The 17,825-nt window shown below is 55.2% G+C and overlaps 1 protein-coding gene across 1 annotated transcript in view; it reads right to left on the reverse strand.

Moving 5' to 3' along the window:
• Positions 1-13,632, reverse strand: part of PPP2R3B (protein phosphatase 2 regulatory subunit B''beta) — a 51,919-nt gene extending 38,287 nt beyond the window's left edge. Inside the window, exon 1 of the mRNA XM_032620711.1 lies at positions 12,872-13,632. Within this exon, the coding sequence (XP_032476602.1) occupies positions 12,872-13,204 (333 nt within the window). The 5' untranslated portion in view covers positions 13,205-13,632. The remainder of the gene's footprint in view (positions 1-12,871) is intronic.
• Between the last annotated feature and the right edge of the window lie 4,193 nt (positions 13,633-17,825).

Raw genomic sequence — 17,825 nt, forward strand, 5'->3', positions numbered from 1 at the left:
ACAGACTCTACCTTTCCAAGTCAGCTCTCAACCTTTCTGTTTAAGTTTCTGTAGCGATGCTGGTACGCGTGCGTCAACTGCAGTGCTGAGGGGCCATGAAACCGACACCGAGAGAGTCCCCAAGACCCCTCACTTGTAGGTTACAATTTGGCTACAAACCAGAAATTTAATCCAAGTAGAAAAAAGGAATATTTTACTCATTTCTTCACTTCTAGGTAAACTGGGGAAAAATCCATAGCCTCTCCAACGCTCAAATGTAGCTCAGGAGAGAGGAAGACTGAGGCCCCCAGCAACCTTCAGTAACGTTTCTGCCCCAGAGCAAGGGCTCACCTGCAGGACAGCCCCGGACAGAGGGAGCAGGTGAGGAAACAGGCCGCAGACCACGGGGTGGAGTGGGCCTGGCTCAGGTAGGCAGCTGACCTTGCGCAGGACTGAGGGCTCCGGGCCGCTCCACAGACGGGGAACATCTGCCCCCCGCGGCCACTGCTCTGAGAGCAGCACACCCACCGAGGCAGCGTCTAGAACCACGCGGGCGCTCGGCACGTGCAGACACAGCATCACCGGCTCTCTTTCCCCTCCTTCAGCCCAGGCCCTGGTGCTCCGGAAGCTAAGCCACCAGCCAGGCTGGAGACACTGTCACGAGGAACAGAAAGAGCCATGGGGGCCGGGGGCGGCCCCTCGCTGGCAAAACACCCATGAAAACTCCTCTCAGCCACGCCCGGTATGGACGGTGCCCAACGCCGGCGGTGCAGACCCTGGGGCTGGCAGCAGGCCACGGGCACCCCTGAGGCCCCGGGTCTCCGCGGAGGCCTGAAGTCCCCGGGACAGCAGAGAACAGCTGATCCCTGCCACCAGCACCCCCTCCCCATGTTGCTCATCCCATGATTCTCTGAGCTCGGAGCCAAATGCTGGCCAGGAAGACTAAGACGTGATGTACTGTCCACAATGTAGCGTCGATGCAGATAAAATAACGATTCCGGACAATCAGCGCTGCAACCCGGCTACAGAGTCAGCTCGGCCCTGGCCCATCTCCTGCCCCGGCTCCTGAAAGGCCCAGAGGTGGCCAGGCCACGTGCACACGAGGCCCCCAGACGGCAGCGGCTAGAGACGAGGAAGTGCCAGCCTCCTCGTGTGGTCTGAGCGATCTCAGAAAGCTCACGGCGCTTCCCCTCTGGCAAAGGAGTTTTCTGGAAGTCTGTTCTTAAGTTTCTGGACTTATCTGACAACGCTGATCTCTACGCTGCTCTGTGACGACAGCGTGTAGTCTGTAGGACGGAAAGGATCTGACGTTTGTTCAAACGGGCTGTGGTCTGGGACTCGACACCCAGGGAGGTATGCTTCCAGACAAAAGAGGAACGGAGACCAGATTCACCCCCTGCCTAGATTCTACAGAGCATTTTAAGGAAGAAATGATACCGATATTGAACACCCTTACAGAAAACAGAGCAAGGGGTAACCAATGCCAGCTCCTCTTGGGAGGCCAGCATCCCCCTGACACCACTGCCAAGGACATCACACAGAAGACAGGAGACGGGTGTCCCCCGACCACAGACACGCTGACCTCACAACATGCGAGCCCTCAGAGCCCAGCAACGTGCGAGATCATCAGCTGGGATCAGTGGATTCATCCAAGGAAGCAAGGTTGGTTAACACCCACAGATCAAGTGAGAAAACATCACGTGATCATAAAGAATTGGACAAGATTCAACACACATTCACGTTAACAGTTCCCAACCAACTAAACATACAGGGTAGCTTCCTCAACCTGCGAAGGGCGTTATGAAAACACCTGTATCTATGTCATCCTGAGGAAGACGGGATGCTTTCTGGCTGAGCCGGGACAAATCGAGCACCTCCGCTCTCAGCGCTGACCCCTGACCAGGCCCCGAGACCCCAGCTGAAGTGTCGGGCAGGAAGGAAAGTCCCAGGCACGCTGGCCGGGAGGGGTGACGCGGGACAGCTGTCCCTCACGCCAGCACGACCCCGGTGCAGAGTCCTCGAGCATCTACTGACGGCAGAACTGATCAGCGGGTCAGCGACATCACAGGGTGGGGACTCAAGTGCACGGCTGTCGGAAGTCGGCATGCGGAGGTGACGGGAAGACAGTTCCACACCCAGCAGCACCGCAAGGAACAAACGCCCCAGCAACTCATCTAGGGGAGGCACCGTAAGACCTGCCCACCCAGCCAGAAACCCTGCGGACAAGGACGGGAGCCTCCATGACGGGTGACCCGCACTGCCGGGCGGCCACGGCCCCACAGCGTCTGCAGACCACGTGGCCTTTTTGTGTAGAACTTGGCACCATGATTCTAAAAGTCTACGGAAGCAAAAAGCACCCAGAAAAGCCATCCCAACAGTCGTGCACCGGGGCGGGCAGGGCGCTGGTTTCAGCTCACCAGAACGCGGGGCGACCTGCAGTGCGCGCACAGGTGCTCACAGGCGCGGGACAGAAGGTCCAGGAACCAACCCAGACACTGCGGACACGGGACTTCCGGCAAAGGCGCCGGCACAATTCAATGGGAAATCGTTTCAGAAAGCGACGCTGCAGCAATTGAGTCATCACGTACAAACGAGCGCGCTTGCAACCTCCCCCGACACACACGGAAAGTAGTGCGGACAAGACCGTAAGTCTAAGCACAGAAGCGAAACGTGGAAAAGTTCTAGAGGAGACACAGGAGAAAACCTATCTGCCCTAGGGTATGACAAAGACTGTTTACGTTATGGACTATACTTTTGGGAACATCAAATAAGGAATAAGTTGGACCTCATCAAAATTAAAAACTTTTCTGCTTCAGAAAACACTAATAAGAATATAAGAGAAGGTGAAGGAGACTGAGATACAGACTTCCAGTTGCAAAATAAATAAGTCAAGGGTATAAATGTACAGTGTGGGAAACAGTAACTATGTAACATCTTTTTTTTTTTCTTTCTTTTTTTTTTTTTTTTTTTGCAGTACGCGGGCCTCTCACTGTTGTGGCCTCTCCCGTTGCGGAGCACAGGCTCCGGACGCGCAGGCCCAGCAGCCATGGCTCACGGGCCCAGCCGCTCCGCGGCATGTGGGATCTTCCCGGACCGGGGCACGAACCCGCGTCCCCTGCATCGGCAGGCGGACTCCCAACCACCGCGCCACCAGGGAAGCCCCTATGTAACATCTTTGTATGGCGACATATCATTACTAGATTCATTGAAATGTACAGAAATACCAAATCACTATCTTGTAGAACAAGAACATAGTTTTATAGGTCAATTATACTTCAAAACAAACACTCATAGCAAAAGAGATCAGGTTCCTTACTAGAGGAAGTGCGGGTGTGAGGAGGGAATTGAATGAGGAGGTCAAAAGATACAAACTTCCAGTTAGGGGATACATGTGTACTAGGGATGTAATGCACAACATGGTAAAAATAATTAGCACTGCTATATACGGCAGTTGTTAAGAGTAAATCCTAGGAGTTCTCAGCACAACAAAAGAAAAGGTATCTTTTTTTAATATACCTTTAATGTCGTATCTATATGAGATAACGGACCATACTTATCGTGGTCAGCATCTCACGATTACACGAGTCTAATCGTTACGCTGTACACAAACTTACGAAGTGCTGCGTGCCAATTATATCTTGATAAAAGAGGTAGAAGAGATGGAACATAAGAGAAGTCATTCACTAGGAAGACAATTTGCAGATCCGGTACGTGATAAGGGAGTTGTATCCAGCATACACACAGGACTTACCAACTGAATGAGAAAACCAACGACCCAGTGGGGAAAATGGTAGAGGCTCTGAATGGACACTTCAGCAAAAAAGCCCAACATCACCGTCACCAGGGAAACGCAGATAAAGCCACAGAGGTGCCCCCAGAGGCCCACATTCCAGAGCGGGGCAGGTCAGGGGCCTGGCGATAGCCAGGGCTTGTCAGGATGGGGCAGGAACAGCCACCGCGCAGCCCATTTGGAAGGCAATTTGACAGGCCCTTAAACAGCAAAATGCACATGTGCCATAAAACCCAGCGATTCCTCCTTAGGCCTGTCCCTAAGGTGAGTGAAGACACGGTCCTCACGAGGACTCACAGGCGAATGTGCTCAGCACGAGTGCCCGTGAGCTCAAAGCCCGGGACAGGCCCAGGGTCCAGCAGACACAACACGAGGAACCCCCGCTCAGGGAGCAGTGCTCAGCAAGGAGACGCGGTGCAGAAGCACGCGCTCGAACTCGGTGAGCTTTACGGGATGAAGGACACGAGAACGCAGCTGGTAAAAGTCTGCCTGCAGTTGCAGAGGAGACCTCGGACTGCTACGGATGTTGCTGAGAGCCCTGGCTGCCTCAGGGGGTGGCTAAGGCGGGAGAGGGTTTGTGCACAACTATTAACATCCTTGGAACCCTGAATGGGAAGGCACCGCATCTCCAAAACTAAGCCATCCACTCCGGGCCAGCCAGAGGGACACTACAGCACCGCCCTGGGCGGTCTGTCGCGCCTCTGCACAGCCCGGTGACCTGCAGCACCCTCCAGCACTGGATGCTACCGGCACCAGGCCACCCCACCTCAAAGCGGAGACGCGGATGACACATGGGGAATGGCACTTCCCAGCCACTCTGTGGCAGTTGGAGAAGCCCATGTCACAGCCAGGGAAACGCAGATAAAGGTGGAGGTCCAGGACCTCCACCCAGGGCGGCAACAGAGCCCTGCAGCTGCAGGCCTGAGAGGACCCCTGTCAGCCACAGGCAGCCCCGCAAGTCCAAGGACCAGCAGCTGCCCCCCACCTCCTCATGGAGACCACCCGCACCCACGTCCTCCTGGAGACCCTGCCCCCACCTCCTCGTGAGCCCCCGGACCCTCCCCTCAGCCCCTGCCCTCTGTATCCCGAGGAGCCCCGTTCCGTGGCCTCTGACCCCCGCCCGGGTGCCCAGCTGGGTGCTGGTGCCACCCCCAGAGCTCCGCCATCCTCCCCAGCAAGCGTCCTCCAGGGCCCCCCTGCGTCCCTTCTCCTGGGGCCCCGGGGATCCTCAGGGACCCGTGCACCACGCGTCCTCACTCTCCCTTCCAGCACGGCCTTGCAAAGGTGCTTCCTTCTTCCAGGACCACTGATGGGGCACCCGCAAGAGGCAAGGAGCAGGGAAGGCCCCGCCTCACCTTCCCGGGGCTGCAGCGCAGACAGACGGGAAGCGGGAAGCAGGTGGCTCCAGGGGATGAAGAGGTGCACGGTGGGTGGTCAGGCTGGCAGGACACGCAGCACAGCCCGGGAGCCGTTCCCAGGCCCAAATGCTGTCCCCGACCCCCCACATGCGAGACAACCACCACTCTGGCCCCGGCGGGTGCGGGGGAGCATCCACGGGGACCCTGCCTCCTTCCCCTGGTGGGGACCCAGAACGGTCGCACCCGGCCCCTGAAACGCAAACTCTGCCCAGAAGACTGATCCACGGCGCTCCCGAAACCTCCTCCTTTCATCCCGGTCTAATTACACACGCGTTCGTACCAACAGCCCGTGTGGGGATACGAAGTGCTCTTCAGCACACAAACGTACCCCTGGAACACGTTTGCGTGGACAGGTTTCCTGTGGGACTGTGCCTTCCTGGACACCCGAGCCTAACCATGCTGTTAAGAGCAGGCAAACAGGGAGCCATGACAGCGGGGTCTGACCTCTGACCCACCACAGGGTCTGCTGGCTCTGTGCTGTCAGGACACTGCAGCCCGGGGCAAGGAGGTGACATCGTGAAGGGACCGGCCAGCGGGCCTCCCGAGCAGACCTCGGCCTCGGCGCTGTGCGCATGGCGCGGTGGACGACTGTCTGCGGGGCAGGGGGTGGCGGGGGCAGCCCTGGTCTCCACCCCAGATGCCAGGGCCCCTCCCCCAACTGCAACAACCAGAAACGTGGCGCACGCGGCCGTCGGGTGAGCAGTGGTGCTGTGGCCACAGACCGACACACTCACTGGCCCCCCAGGCTCTGTGCTGACAGCTGGTCTCGGGGCACCGGCAGCTCAACTTCCACCTAATCCTGAAAAGCACAGACTCCAGAAACGGCATAGGGTCACTCGGACAGAAACGTTCCCACGTGGGAACACCACGGACCTACTTCCGAAAGCACGGACGCCTCCGCCGTGGTCCCCCTGCAGGCCCGCCCGTGGTGTGAGTCCAGCGGCTCCGAGCGCCCAGAGTCCCTGCTCCGCAGCTTCCCCGCAGGGAGCCGATGCGACGCGGTCTGGCACCCCCGGTCCTGTCCTAACCACGCGGACAGGAGGCGGTGCACACACACACACACACACACACACGTGGGCCCAGCTCCTGCCGCAGTCACACGCGCCGGCCCCTCCAGCCGCGCTTCCCGCGGCGACACCGCTTCCGGGCCAAGGTGAAGACTGTGTAGACGGCAGGGCCCCTGCTGCGGGGTCCGAAGTGCCTCCTCAGAGCACCCCCATCCCCTGCACTGACTGACTGCCTCCACTGCTCCGAGCATGGGTCCTCCCAGGGGTTCCCAGCAGCAGACCCTGGAACGGGGTAGAGACACACAAATTCCACCACCACCGCTGCCCCCGAAACCGGAATTCTGGAAAAGGGCTCAGCAACTGTTTTCACGGGCCTCCCTTCCACCTGTCCACCTGTCCCCAGGACACCCACACATCCATCCAGCCTCAGGACTCTCCCATCCACGGTCCACCTGTCCCGAAGACCACCTCATCTGTCTCTTCATCCATCCGTCCCCAGGGCCCTCCTGAAGGATGTCATCAGCTCCGCCAAGCAGGTCACCAGGCCACAACACGCACAGAGGCTCCCACAGCACTCTCTGCTGTGGACCTGTCCCCAAACTGCCCTTCAAGGCTCCGAAAGACCCGCCGAGTCTGACACCGACCCGAGACCCGCACAGTACTGCCGAGTGCTGAGAAAACGAATGCTCCAAAGAAACAAGTGTAAAATAAAAACAAAAACAAACAAAGCAACAAGTGTAACTCCTAGGCAATTCTGTCACAAACAGGGGTGAGGGGTGGTACACAGCTCTGCTCTGGACAGTCACTGACCCAGCTCCTGAGGCCCTGGGCTCTGAGGCGCCACCACGAGGACTCCCCCTGCAGGCACACAGCACCGGCGACTCTGCTGGTGAGTCCTCTGGGGTGGGGAGGGCCCTGATTCTGCCCCCCTACAAGCCCCATTCAAAGGTCCCATCCAACATGGGGCAACGTGATGGACGTGGGGCCCTGGGGATAATAAAGACGCAGGCTGAAGGTACCTGCTATATGGGGAACCCATGGAGATACTCCCTGGCTTTAGCTCTAGCACGCTCCTGAACCAGGACTAAAACAAGACTCAGCCAGGACCACTGAAGCAGGGCCCTAAACCAGGACTGAACCAGAGCCCTGAACCAGATCTCCTGAACCAGAACTTGAACCAGGGCTCCTAAACCAAAACTGATCCAGGACTCCTGACCAGGACTGGACAAGCAACTGAACCAGGAACCCTGAACCAGTACTGAACCAGGAACCCTGAACCAGCACTGAACCAGGGCCCCTGAACCAAGACTAAGCCAGAGCCTCTGAACCAGGACTGAACCAGTCCTCTCCTGACTAGGACTGAACCAGGCCTCCTGAACCGGGTCTAAACCAGGTCTCCTGACCAGGACTGAACAAGCAACTGAACCAGGACTGAACCAGGGCCCCCGAACCGGGACTGGACATGGGCCATGAACCAATGCTCCGGAGCCAAGCTAAACTAGCACTGAACCAGGCCTCCTGAACCTGACCAGACAAGGGCCCTGAACCAGGAATGAACCAGGTTGAACCAGGACCCCAGAGCAAGGAATCAAACATGGCTCCTGAACCAGGACTAAGCCAGGACTGAACCGGTGCTGCCCTGGACTGGGTTCGGCCATGTAGTGTCCCCCCCGGGCCACAGTGGCCACCCAGTGGCCGAGCCTCAAGTCGGCCCCTTTCGACCCAGCAGCCTGGACAAGGCCTGGGGAAGCTGGTCCATGGGGGGCCCACAGGCAGCTTTGGGGGAGCTGAGGACTTGGGGGCGAGGCGATACCCACCATCGCTGGGGAGTGGGCTGTGGCCAATCTGCATCTCAGGCCCCTCAGGCTCCTCACGCAGCCCTGTCTGTGGCCAGTCAGGAACAGGAATGGCGGCCCAGGCAGTGCCCGGTGGACGCCGGGTACCAGAGTGAGGTGCCCTTGGTGGCACATGCAGGCTGCGGGTGCAGGGCCCTGTTTGGGAGGCCCGAGGGGACAGGACAAGAGCACTCACACACACCCCACCACGTGATCCCGAGAAACCTCCTGGTTCCACTCGTCAGGAAGAGAACGGAGGGCGTCTAGCTTCGTGCCACTTCAATGTGGCAAACTCCTGACCAGTGATAAAAAGTTCTCAATATTTCCCCTCCTTCCTGCACAAAGAGTCTCGTTGATGCCAACTACGAAAACCAGAAATCGTTCTTCACTAAGAGATCCACAGAATGGAACGTGGCCAAGCTCAGCCCCTCTGTGAAGTCACGGTCACCGGGCAAACTCAAGGCTCCCGTCAGAAACGCTCTCAGGATCCTGACCTTCTGCTCCGAGGACTTCCAGGCCCTTTCTGTCTCCAACACATCTGCAGGAAAATCTAAGGATGCGTCAAAGTAAACACACGTGCCTGCTGTGTGTACACGCATCTGCACATACACACGAGCGTGTCTCCAAGGAACGCACTTCTAACCTAGAACATGGTCACATGTCCTGAGGGAATCAACGGTTAACTGGATACCCCCAAAACTACAAAACAGCTGCAGAGAAAGATCTAAATAGATGGATAATAAATTTAACCAAGGAGGTGTGACCTGTGTGCACACAACATTGCTGAGAGAAACTATGGGGCACGTAAGTAAACGGAGAAACCCCCAGAGTTCATGGGCTGGAAAACTCAGCTGTTCGGGGGCATCAGTGACACCCAGCTGATCTACAGATTCAATGCAATCCCGATCAAAATGCCAATAGGCCCTTTCTGTACAAGTTCATAAGCTGATTCTCAATGTTAGGTGGAAATGCGAATGTCAGCATAGCTAGAGCTGTTTTAAAAGAACAGAGTTGGCCGTACACCGCCCACTTTCCACATGTTAGTCTACAAAGCGCCCCAGAGTGAGAACACAAACACAGATCAGTGGGTTAGGGATGAGAAAATAGACCCAGACGCATACGGCCAATTGATTTCAGACAATGCAACTCAATGGGAAAAGGAGAGATTTCAAAACTGCTGTGTACCTGGATATCTTACACCACATGCAGAAACTTATGAAATGGATCAGAAGTTTAAATGCAAAAGTGAGAACCAGGAAGCTTTTAGAAGGAAAAGAGCAGATAACCCTGAGAGCTTGGGATAGGTACATATTTCGTAGATTGGATGTAATAAATAAGAAGCATAAAAGAATAAAATTGAAAGAATCAAAAAAGTAACAGCTTTTGCTTTCAAAACACATGTTAAACAAATGACAAAACAGGCCACAGACTGAAGAGAAATATGTGGAAACATGTGTCTCATAGAGGAGCTGCATCCAGATTCCACATAAAGAGCCCTTACGACTCAACGACGGAGAAATACCCAGTTTTCAAAATGGGCAGAAGATTTGGACAGGCGGCGCACAATGGCTGATACGTCATGAAAAGATGCTGGCTGTCACCAGAAAACAGGGAAATGCAGATAAAACCATGACACACAACACGCCCGCCGGGACGGCTGAAGTAGAAGTCTAAGGACAGCCAGTGCCGGGGAGGCGTGGACGAGGACCCGCACGCACGGCTGGGGAAACGGGACGTGACACCTGCCTCAGAACAGTGTAGGGGCTTTGGAGGCTTTTCAGTTTTGTTTTGTTTTTTAAGTTAAACACACACACAGCGCACAGCCCAGCAGTTCCACTCCAAGGTCATTCATCCAAGAGAGACGCAAACACCTGTCCCCACGAGGTTCTCAGCAGCTTCATTCATGAGAAGCACACGCAGAAACAGCTCGAGTGGCCCCAGTGCTGAAGTGACAATCAGGCTGTGGTCCATCCACGCAACGGGATCCTACTCGGCAGGGAGAGGGAAGGGCAGGCTGCGCAGCACCTCAGACAGATCCTGGGAGCGGGAGTGGCTGCCGGGGGCGAGGGGCACGGGGCCCTGGGGGCAGGAAGCGCTCGCTCCTCGGCGTGTTCACACGTGAGTGAGTGTGACGACCGTCCCGTAGGCACACCTGTAGGCACCACTCGCTGTACGTAAACTAACCCCCCACAAACTGGACTTTTCAAAAATCAAGGGTTAAGAACAAGCCCCTCCCTTTCCCTGACACCTCTGCTTCCACACTCAGGGAGGGGCTCAGCTGCTGCTGGGCTGGGGGGTCAGCCGACACGCGCACCCCTCAGCAAACCCACCGTGGAGGTCTGAGTGTGTCCAGGCACCCGGGACGCAGCAGGCGGCAGAGAGATAAAACAGAGCCCTTCGCTTCCGATGGCGATGGGAAGTGGGGAGAGGAGACACAGCAGTGAAGGGGGAGGGACAGTGCCCAGGGTCTTTGCAGATGGGATAAAGTCAAAGATCTGAGCTGAGGTCCTCCTGGAGGAGGGTGGCCCTACATCCAATGACAGAGTCCTTCTAAGACACAGAAGGCGAGAGACCCAGACACAGAGGAGAAGCCCCGTGAAGACAGAGGCAGAGACGGGAGGGACGCGGCCACAAGCCCAGGGACGCCTGGAGCCCCCAGAAGCTGGAAGAGGCGGGAGGGACCCTCCCCTGGAGCCTCTGGAGGGAGCTCGGTCCTGGGACACCTTGACCACAGACATCTGGTCTCCAGGATGGGGGAGGGTGGATTGTTGCCTGTCACTCCCAGGACTCTGAGGTGTCCTGGGCTCTGCGAGGAGGGTCAGGACCCAGCCTCCTCCCCACCACTCCCATGGGTGAGGGCCTCACGTGAGTCTTACTTGCTTCCTATTAGTTGTTAAAGAAAAAAAGGTCCAGAGCTCTCCTCACAGCACTTTACGTATGAACGTTTTTCTGAAATTAATTATCCACTTCTTGGGGCAAAAGAGCTCTTATCATTTTGTCCGAATGAGAAACATCCTTTTGGGTTACTCGCTTCTCGAAATCCAAGTGAAGCGCGCCATAAATTCCAAATACACTGAGATGTGCTTAAAGTCACCTTCAAGTACCAGGCAAGGTCCATCATCACGTTTTGAACACTCTTGGGACGACTAAGAGAAAGTCATTCTGTTTTCCCTCAAAACCGGTTTCTCGTGCTGACTTGCTGTATCTGGTCATGAAAACCACAGACCAGAGGAGGGGTCTTCGGTCTCACCCCACCTCCGTCAGCACTTCCTTTCATTCACCCACTTTCCATCCTGGCCGCGCCCCCCAGGCCACGCCCCACCCCTCCAGGCAGAAGCTCATCTCTCTGCGGGCCCCATGCAGTGCAGGCAATGCGATAACTTGGTCTTGGGGAAACACCACTCCCGCCATGTCGCTGCCCTCGGGAAGCCCAGCAGCCGGCCACAGAGGCAGAGAGATTACCCAGCCCTGAGCTCTGCTTCTGGCTCAATCCCAATCCGGCTGGCGGGCCCAGATGCAGCAGCCTGCCTTGCGGAGGCTCTGAGCATAAACACCTGGTCCTCACACTTGGAACATAGCCACCCCCCACCACGTCCCCTCCCCCCGCAGGCACCCTCCCCCAATTCAGGGCACCCCCTAGTCCCACAGCTCACTTCCTCCACGCCCCATCCCTCCAGACGGAGAGGAATGGCCTCTCCCTGCTGTGAACGCCTACAGAACTTAACTTCCACAGGTCTGTGACTTCCTACTTGCTGCGCAGAAACACATTCTCTTCACATGCATCCAAGTCACCCTCCTTGCACGAGCTGACCTTTTGTAGACATCTCCAGACCTAAGGGGACTCACACCAAGTCATGGGGTCACGAAACACAAGAATTCATCTTCCAGCGGTGTCCGCCAGGCTGTGTCACCGGAGCACACTTATTGACAAAGTGGGGAGCTCCCCACAGAAGGCCTGAGGGATCCCAGGGAGGAAGAGTGCCTGAGGGTGGACGGGCGGGGGGCTGTCACTGCTAGAGGGATCTTGCTGAGCCCTGGCCCTCTTCATGTACCCACCTCCTCAGTTCAATGGGGGCTCAGGTAGGCCTTCTGGAACACTGTGGTTCTGCAAGTCAGTGGGGGCACTGCAGACGGTCAGACTCAGGGATGAGTCCCAGGACACACGTTCCTGCAGATCCAAATAAGCCTCCTTCGGGGCGTTTCTACAGGGTCTCCCAAGCTGCCTCTGGGTCTACCTCCCATCCTCCTTGGAGGCTCACTTTCTGGAAAATATCCTTGATCTGTAAGAACATGTCAGACACCCTCCAATCACTTGGAACCAGACGAGTTCCTTCCGGACTGACATCCACTTCTCACCCTCCCCTTCGTGGCTGGGAACCAGCAAACTAAGTTATGGGGGAAGTCCCTCCTCCTGTATGCTCAGTGCTGTTGATGGGATGGATGCGGACTCAACCGAAAACACTTAAATGTTATCATCAAGTCCCAATGGAACAGTCACACTCCTTCAGGCTTAGGCGTATGCTAGGGGTACGATATGCACCAACCATACGTTTTCCCGTAACACCTGGAGACGCTTTATTACTTTTAACCGACACAGTATTAAAAATCAAAAAGCACCTTTTGTAAAAATTAAATATACTGCTGTCCCAGAATGACGACCAACTTGGGAATGTGTCAAAGACAACATTTTTCTGTGTGCGAGACTTTGTTGGCAGGGGGAAGAGACTAGCCGTGCCAGCCTTTCATGCCTGACACTCCTCCAGCATCTTCAGCCACCCTCAGCTACACGTCGGTAGGCGACCCGAGTTACCTCCGCAGGCGTTAGAAGGAAGGGTAACTTACTACTCTCGTCCCTGCGGATCGACGAGGCCCTCGAACAGGTGGTCCACTCCGGGCACTAGAGGCGGCTCCCAGGGGGAGAGCGGTGGACACGGGGGACGGGCTGGGCGCCCCTGAGCTATCCAACCCGCGCGGCCTGCAGGCAAGGGCCGGGGCTGCGAACGGGGGCCCGGGCTGCCCTGCGTCTCCCCCGACCCCCTCGAGTCCCCCGGGCATCTTGATCCTCTGCAAGCAGTCTTGGAGCATTGCCTGCGTGCTGGACTCGCTGAGCCAGCACAGGAAGAGTTCGTCCACCTTCATCTTCAGGACAGGCTGCAGGACTTTGCCGGGCGGCATCTCCGGGGCTCGGACCCTCCTTCCAGGGGGACTCCTTCCTCCTGCACAGGTGCCTGGAGCCGGGACCGAAGTCCGGCCTGAAAGGACCTCCGCGTAGTAGGCGACGGCCGCCAGAGGGGACGAGCCCCACGGGGGTCCCGGACCCGTGGTCCCGGGTGAAGGCGGCCGGCCCGGCGGACGTCGCGGGTCCGGGACCCGGTGAGGAGGCAGCGGCCCGGCGGGCGTGGCGGGCCGGGGCCCGGTGTGGAGTCAACTGCCCGGCGGGCGTCGCTGGCCCGGGGTCATGGGTCAAGGGTAGGGCGGCACCCCGCCCAAGGGCTGCGCGGACTCGGGGGCTCGGCGGAGGCGGAAGGCCGGACCGCGGCGGGGCCCGCCCAGCTCAGGGCAGCTTCAAAACGGGCGCGCCGGCTGCGCTCCCAAAGAAGGTCGCCTATGTCGTGCGTCACCGTGACACGTGGCGTCATCACGGCGCCACCAGTAGGCGCCCACGACTCCAGCCGTGGCTGTGCCGGGGCGTTTCAGTGGGCTGGACGGCGCTCAGGAGCTGGAGTGGGGACGGGGGCGGGGGATGGCGGGCACCCCACCCCATGTCTTTCAGCTTTTAGGCTTTCTTGGGGTGCGGCCCGCACCAGCGACGTGCCCTTTTGTCCGCGGAAGTGCAAGCATGCGCGGTACCATCTCGCCGGGATGGGCGGGGTTAGTTGGCCGGTCTGTTGGGCATTCGCAGTGCATGCCTGTAGTGGCGGCGCTCGGGAGGCCCGTCGGTGGAGCATGAGCAGTGCGTGCCCGCCGGGAACTAGTCGGAGGCTGGACGTTGTGCGAGGAGAGGGCGCGGTACAGGGGACGAGTATGCGCAGTGCGTGCCCGCCGACCGCGGGAGCGAGCACGCGCGCTGCGGGAGCGAGCGGGAGGCGGGCGTGGCGGCGGTTGCGGGGAAATGCAGATTTTAGATAAAACGGGGCCCCTTCAGACCGCAATGGTCGCGGTTGCCTTAAATTTGTTAAATGATAGTGACGGGATGGAGGCGTGCAGCTGCTTTAAAGCTGGCCTTTCAGGCCCAGAATGAATTGCTTTTGTAATTGCAAAAATAATACGTTTATTTTGATGGAAGTGGAAGTAATTACTTAAATGACTTTGGCCCCATGACTAGCTTATTTCAGTTTATCCTTTTAATAGTGTCGGTAAATCATCCACACAGCACACGTGCACCTCTTTTTTTTTAATGCCTTGATTTCTTTTTTCTACGTTTTTTTTTTTTTTCTCTTAACATTATGAGGTTTCATTTGGGTTTGCTCTCTTTTAGGAGGTAATTTCGAGGTCTTATGAGCTGGGCTCTCCTATATAAGTATAAATATAGCTAGACTCACTAAATAACTCTTAAACTATGGTTTTATTTTGTGCCTACAATGATTTCAAACTTCATTTGTGTTTGTTGACTGAAGAAAAATGCACAGCCTAAGAGTTGAGAATTATGTTTTATTCCGTGGACTTGCTGAGGACTTAAGCCAGGGAGGTAGCCTCTCAGATGGCTCTGAGGGACTTCTTCCAAGAGGTCAGGGAGGAGCCAGAGTACAGAGGCCTTTTCTGCAACAAAAAATAAGATAGTTGGAAGGTTACTGTTAATGAAAGAAAAACAGACATCTCAAGTTAATGAATTTAGCACTTTTCTATGAATGGGAAGATGCTAAAGATAGGAAATCACTCTTTTGATATGCACCGTAGCTATCTGGGACCAGTATCCTGCTTTTCTCCATCCTGAGTCCCCCCAGGGTGCACAGTCCAGGGTGCCTGCAGTGGCTGAGAGCTTGATGGATGCAATATCCTTTGTTTACTGATATGGCTTGAAGATAAAAATCCGAGTATCCTGTGTCAGGACAGGGCCATAATGCAGGAATTCTGTGCGGTTATTTCTGTTCATTGGGAAGCTAATGCTTGCGTGCACAGGCTGTGACTTCTGGAGAGAAGTAAATATTAATACACGTCTCTGAGTTTATCACATACAGACATCTTGTCCAAGAACAAATGTGCTTTTCACTCGGGGTCTGTAAACGAGCTGCCATTCATCCACGTGGTTTTGGGCGGGGTGGGGGGGGGGGGCGGGGAGTGGTCTTTTTGAGTCCCTGCACAAGACGGCTTTATACGCCGGGGCTCGGCGGGGCCTAAAGAAAGGTCTGTGCGTCTGCCAACGGGACAGCAACAAACTCCGGTAAGGAAACAGAACCTCCTTCAGTCTGTGCGGTGGATCCTGCCGCAGAGGACAGAGAGGTGCTGTGTGGCCCGAGGACGGCGGGGCAGAGGCCGGAGGGGCCTGGGATGTGCACCGCCCACCCCTGAACAGAGGCAGGACTCTGCTGAAGGCAGGAATGGAAGCACTGCTGGCTGCATCCGCCTTCCAGGGGTGGCGGAGGTCTCAGGGCGGTGGGGCGGGGTGTGGGGGGCGTGTGTGGACAGCGTGCAAGTGGAGAGGAAGATCCCAGAGGGCCCCCTGTGGGAGGGCATGCACTGCGCATGCTCCCCATGTGGGAGGGCGGAGCTTATCCAAGGGAGTGGGAGGGAGGGCAGTCCTTCCTTCGTCCACGGGAGCCCAGGGCCCTTCTGTGGCCATCAACTCAAAGCCGATGGGACACACCAGCTTCAGCCCCAGGTGGAGCTGCTCGGAAAGGCAGGCGCTCAGGACACCCTGTGGCTCTGAGTCACACCTGCCTATCACCAAAGCCCAGGTCGGGTGGTTGATTGCACACTCAGGTGTGAGGCGTGAAGACGCCCTGGACAGAGTGTCCTATGTGGTCAGTCTCATTGGTCCTGGGCTGACCCTGAGCTCCAAATATACGTGTTCTGTGCAGCTAGAGGTCGGAGTGATCAAGTTGATATCTGCCACGGCTGTTCCACCTGAGTTTCTTCTTTCTTCCCTCCTTCCTTTCATTCCTTTCTTTCTCTCCTTCCATCTTCCTCTCTTCCTTCCTCCCTCCCTCCTCCCTCCCTCTCTCTCTCTTTCTTTCTTTTTTTTTTTTTTGGTCTTTGTCTTTCTCGTGAGAAAGAACTCCTGAACAGCCACGAGGGTACATGTGTTTGATTTCAAGTGACTTCCTCTCAAAGTACTTAATGGGGAGTTCCATCAAGTACAGTGGAGGCTCTTTTCTGACTGGCGTGTCTTTTCCATCTCTGTCTTTTCCCTTCCTTGTCTTTATTTGCTTTGCTTTATTCCCGACTGATTTCCTTTTCAGCCTTGGTTTCTTGCTGGATAAGACTTCCTTTCAGACCATGTGAAAGCGGAGGAAGTGGCTGGTGCATCCCATCACTGTGGGGCAGCCCCGGCAGACACATCCCGTTACGGGAATACTGCACATTCCCTGATTGTCGAGGAACCATTTCCTTCCTGTGAACCTCGCTCACCCCTGTACCCTCTAACTTGTGGGACTCAGACAAACCCCGGACCCAGTGCCCCCGAGTTTCCCTCCATTGAAAGCAAAGTGGTTTCGAGGAAAGGTTTCCAGACACAGAACCAGGGATCAAATGGCCTTTGAACATTTTTTCGGCATTCCTTATGTGCTAAGGTTTTCCTGCAGCCAGGACAAAAAGGAGGGGGAAATCCATTGAACGTTTCCTATATAAGTAGTAGCATTTTAGGTAAAATGCGATATGGACCTGATAATTAAAAAAAAATTTTTCTTTCTTAGCACCCATTTTGATAAGCCTTCAAAGAATAAGAATGTTAAACAAAAGAGGAAAAATGAAACGAATTCATAGCAGTTCTAAGCAAACTAAATAGAACTGAAAAATCTCAAATGCTAAAAAAAAAAAAATTTTAAAGATTGGAGGGGGGAGGGATAAATTGGGAGGTTGGGATTGACATACACACAGTACTATACATCAAATAGGTAACTAATAAGAACCTACTGTATAGCACAGGGAACTCTACTCAATACCCTGTCATGGCCTATATGGGAAAAGAATATGAAAAAAAAAGAGTGTATATATAAAACTGATTCACTTTGCTGTACACCTGAAACTAACACAACATTGTAAATCAACCAATAAAAACTAAAAAGAAAAAAAATGGGGAGTATGCATATAATATGCCCTTTTATCCACAAGAAAGAGTTTTACAGAAGTTGTGTATGTGCATATGGTTTTGTACTATTTATAACGAAACTTTCCAGACATCCACTGATGGTCTTGATTCAACATCCCAGTTCTAAATGCTGGCTTAGGACCCCATCCTCTAAATGACCTTTGACTCTGCCCCATTTTTTGTTGTATTTGTCCAGCTGTCAGCTGTTACGGTTGTGATCCGCTGTAACTTCATGACATCAGCTCGCCCGCCTCTATCAATCCCTTGTCTTTTAATTTACTAACAATTTATTTGTTATGCTGGGACGCAGCATAATTAAACGGGTTAGTATTGGGTCATCTGAGTGTGTGCGATACGCCTGAGGACATAGATAAATAAAACAACTCATGATCTCAGAGATCCGGAAGCGGAATGGGGTGGAAGAGGGGAATTATTTAATTAGATAATTCAATGTTCAATTATACAGTATGATGCAGAAGGATGATAGAAAAGGGAACGTGGGGAGACAGGACAGGCTTGCAGGGGGTTGAGGGAAGTGCTATTTAAGCA

The sequence above is a fragment of the Phocoena sinus genome, chromosome X (genome assembly GCF_008692025.1).
Source record: "Phocoena sinus isolate mPhoSin1 chromosome X, mPhoSin1.pri, whole genome shotgun sequence".
Classification (NCBI taxonomy): Eukaryota; Metazoa; Chordata; class Mammalia; order Artiodactyla; family Phocoenidae; genus Phocoena; species Phocoena sinus.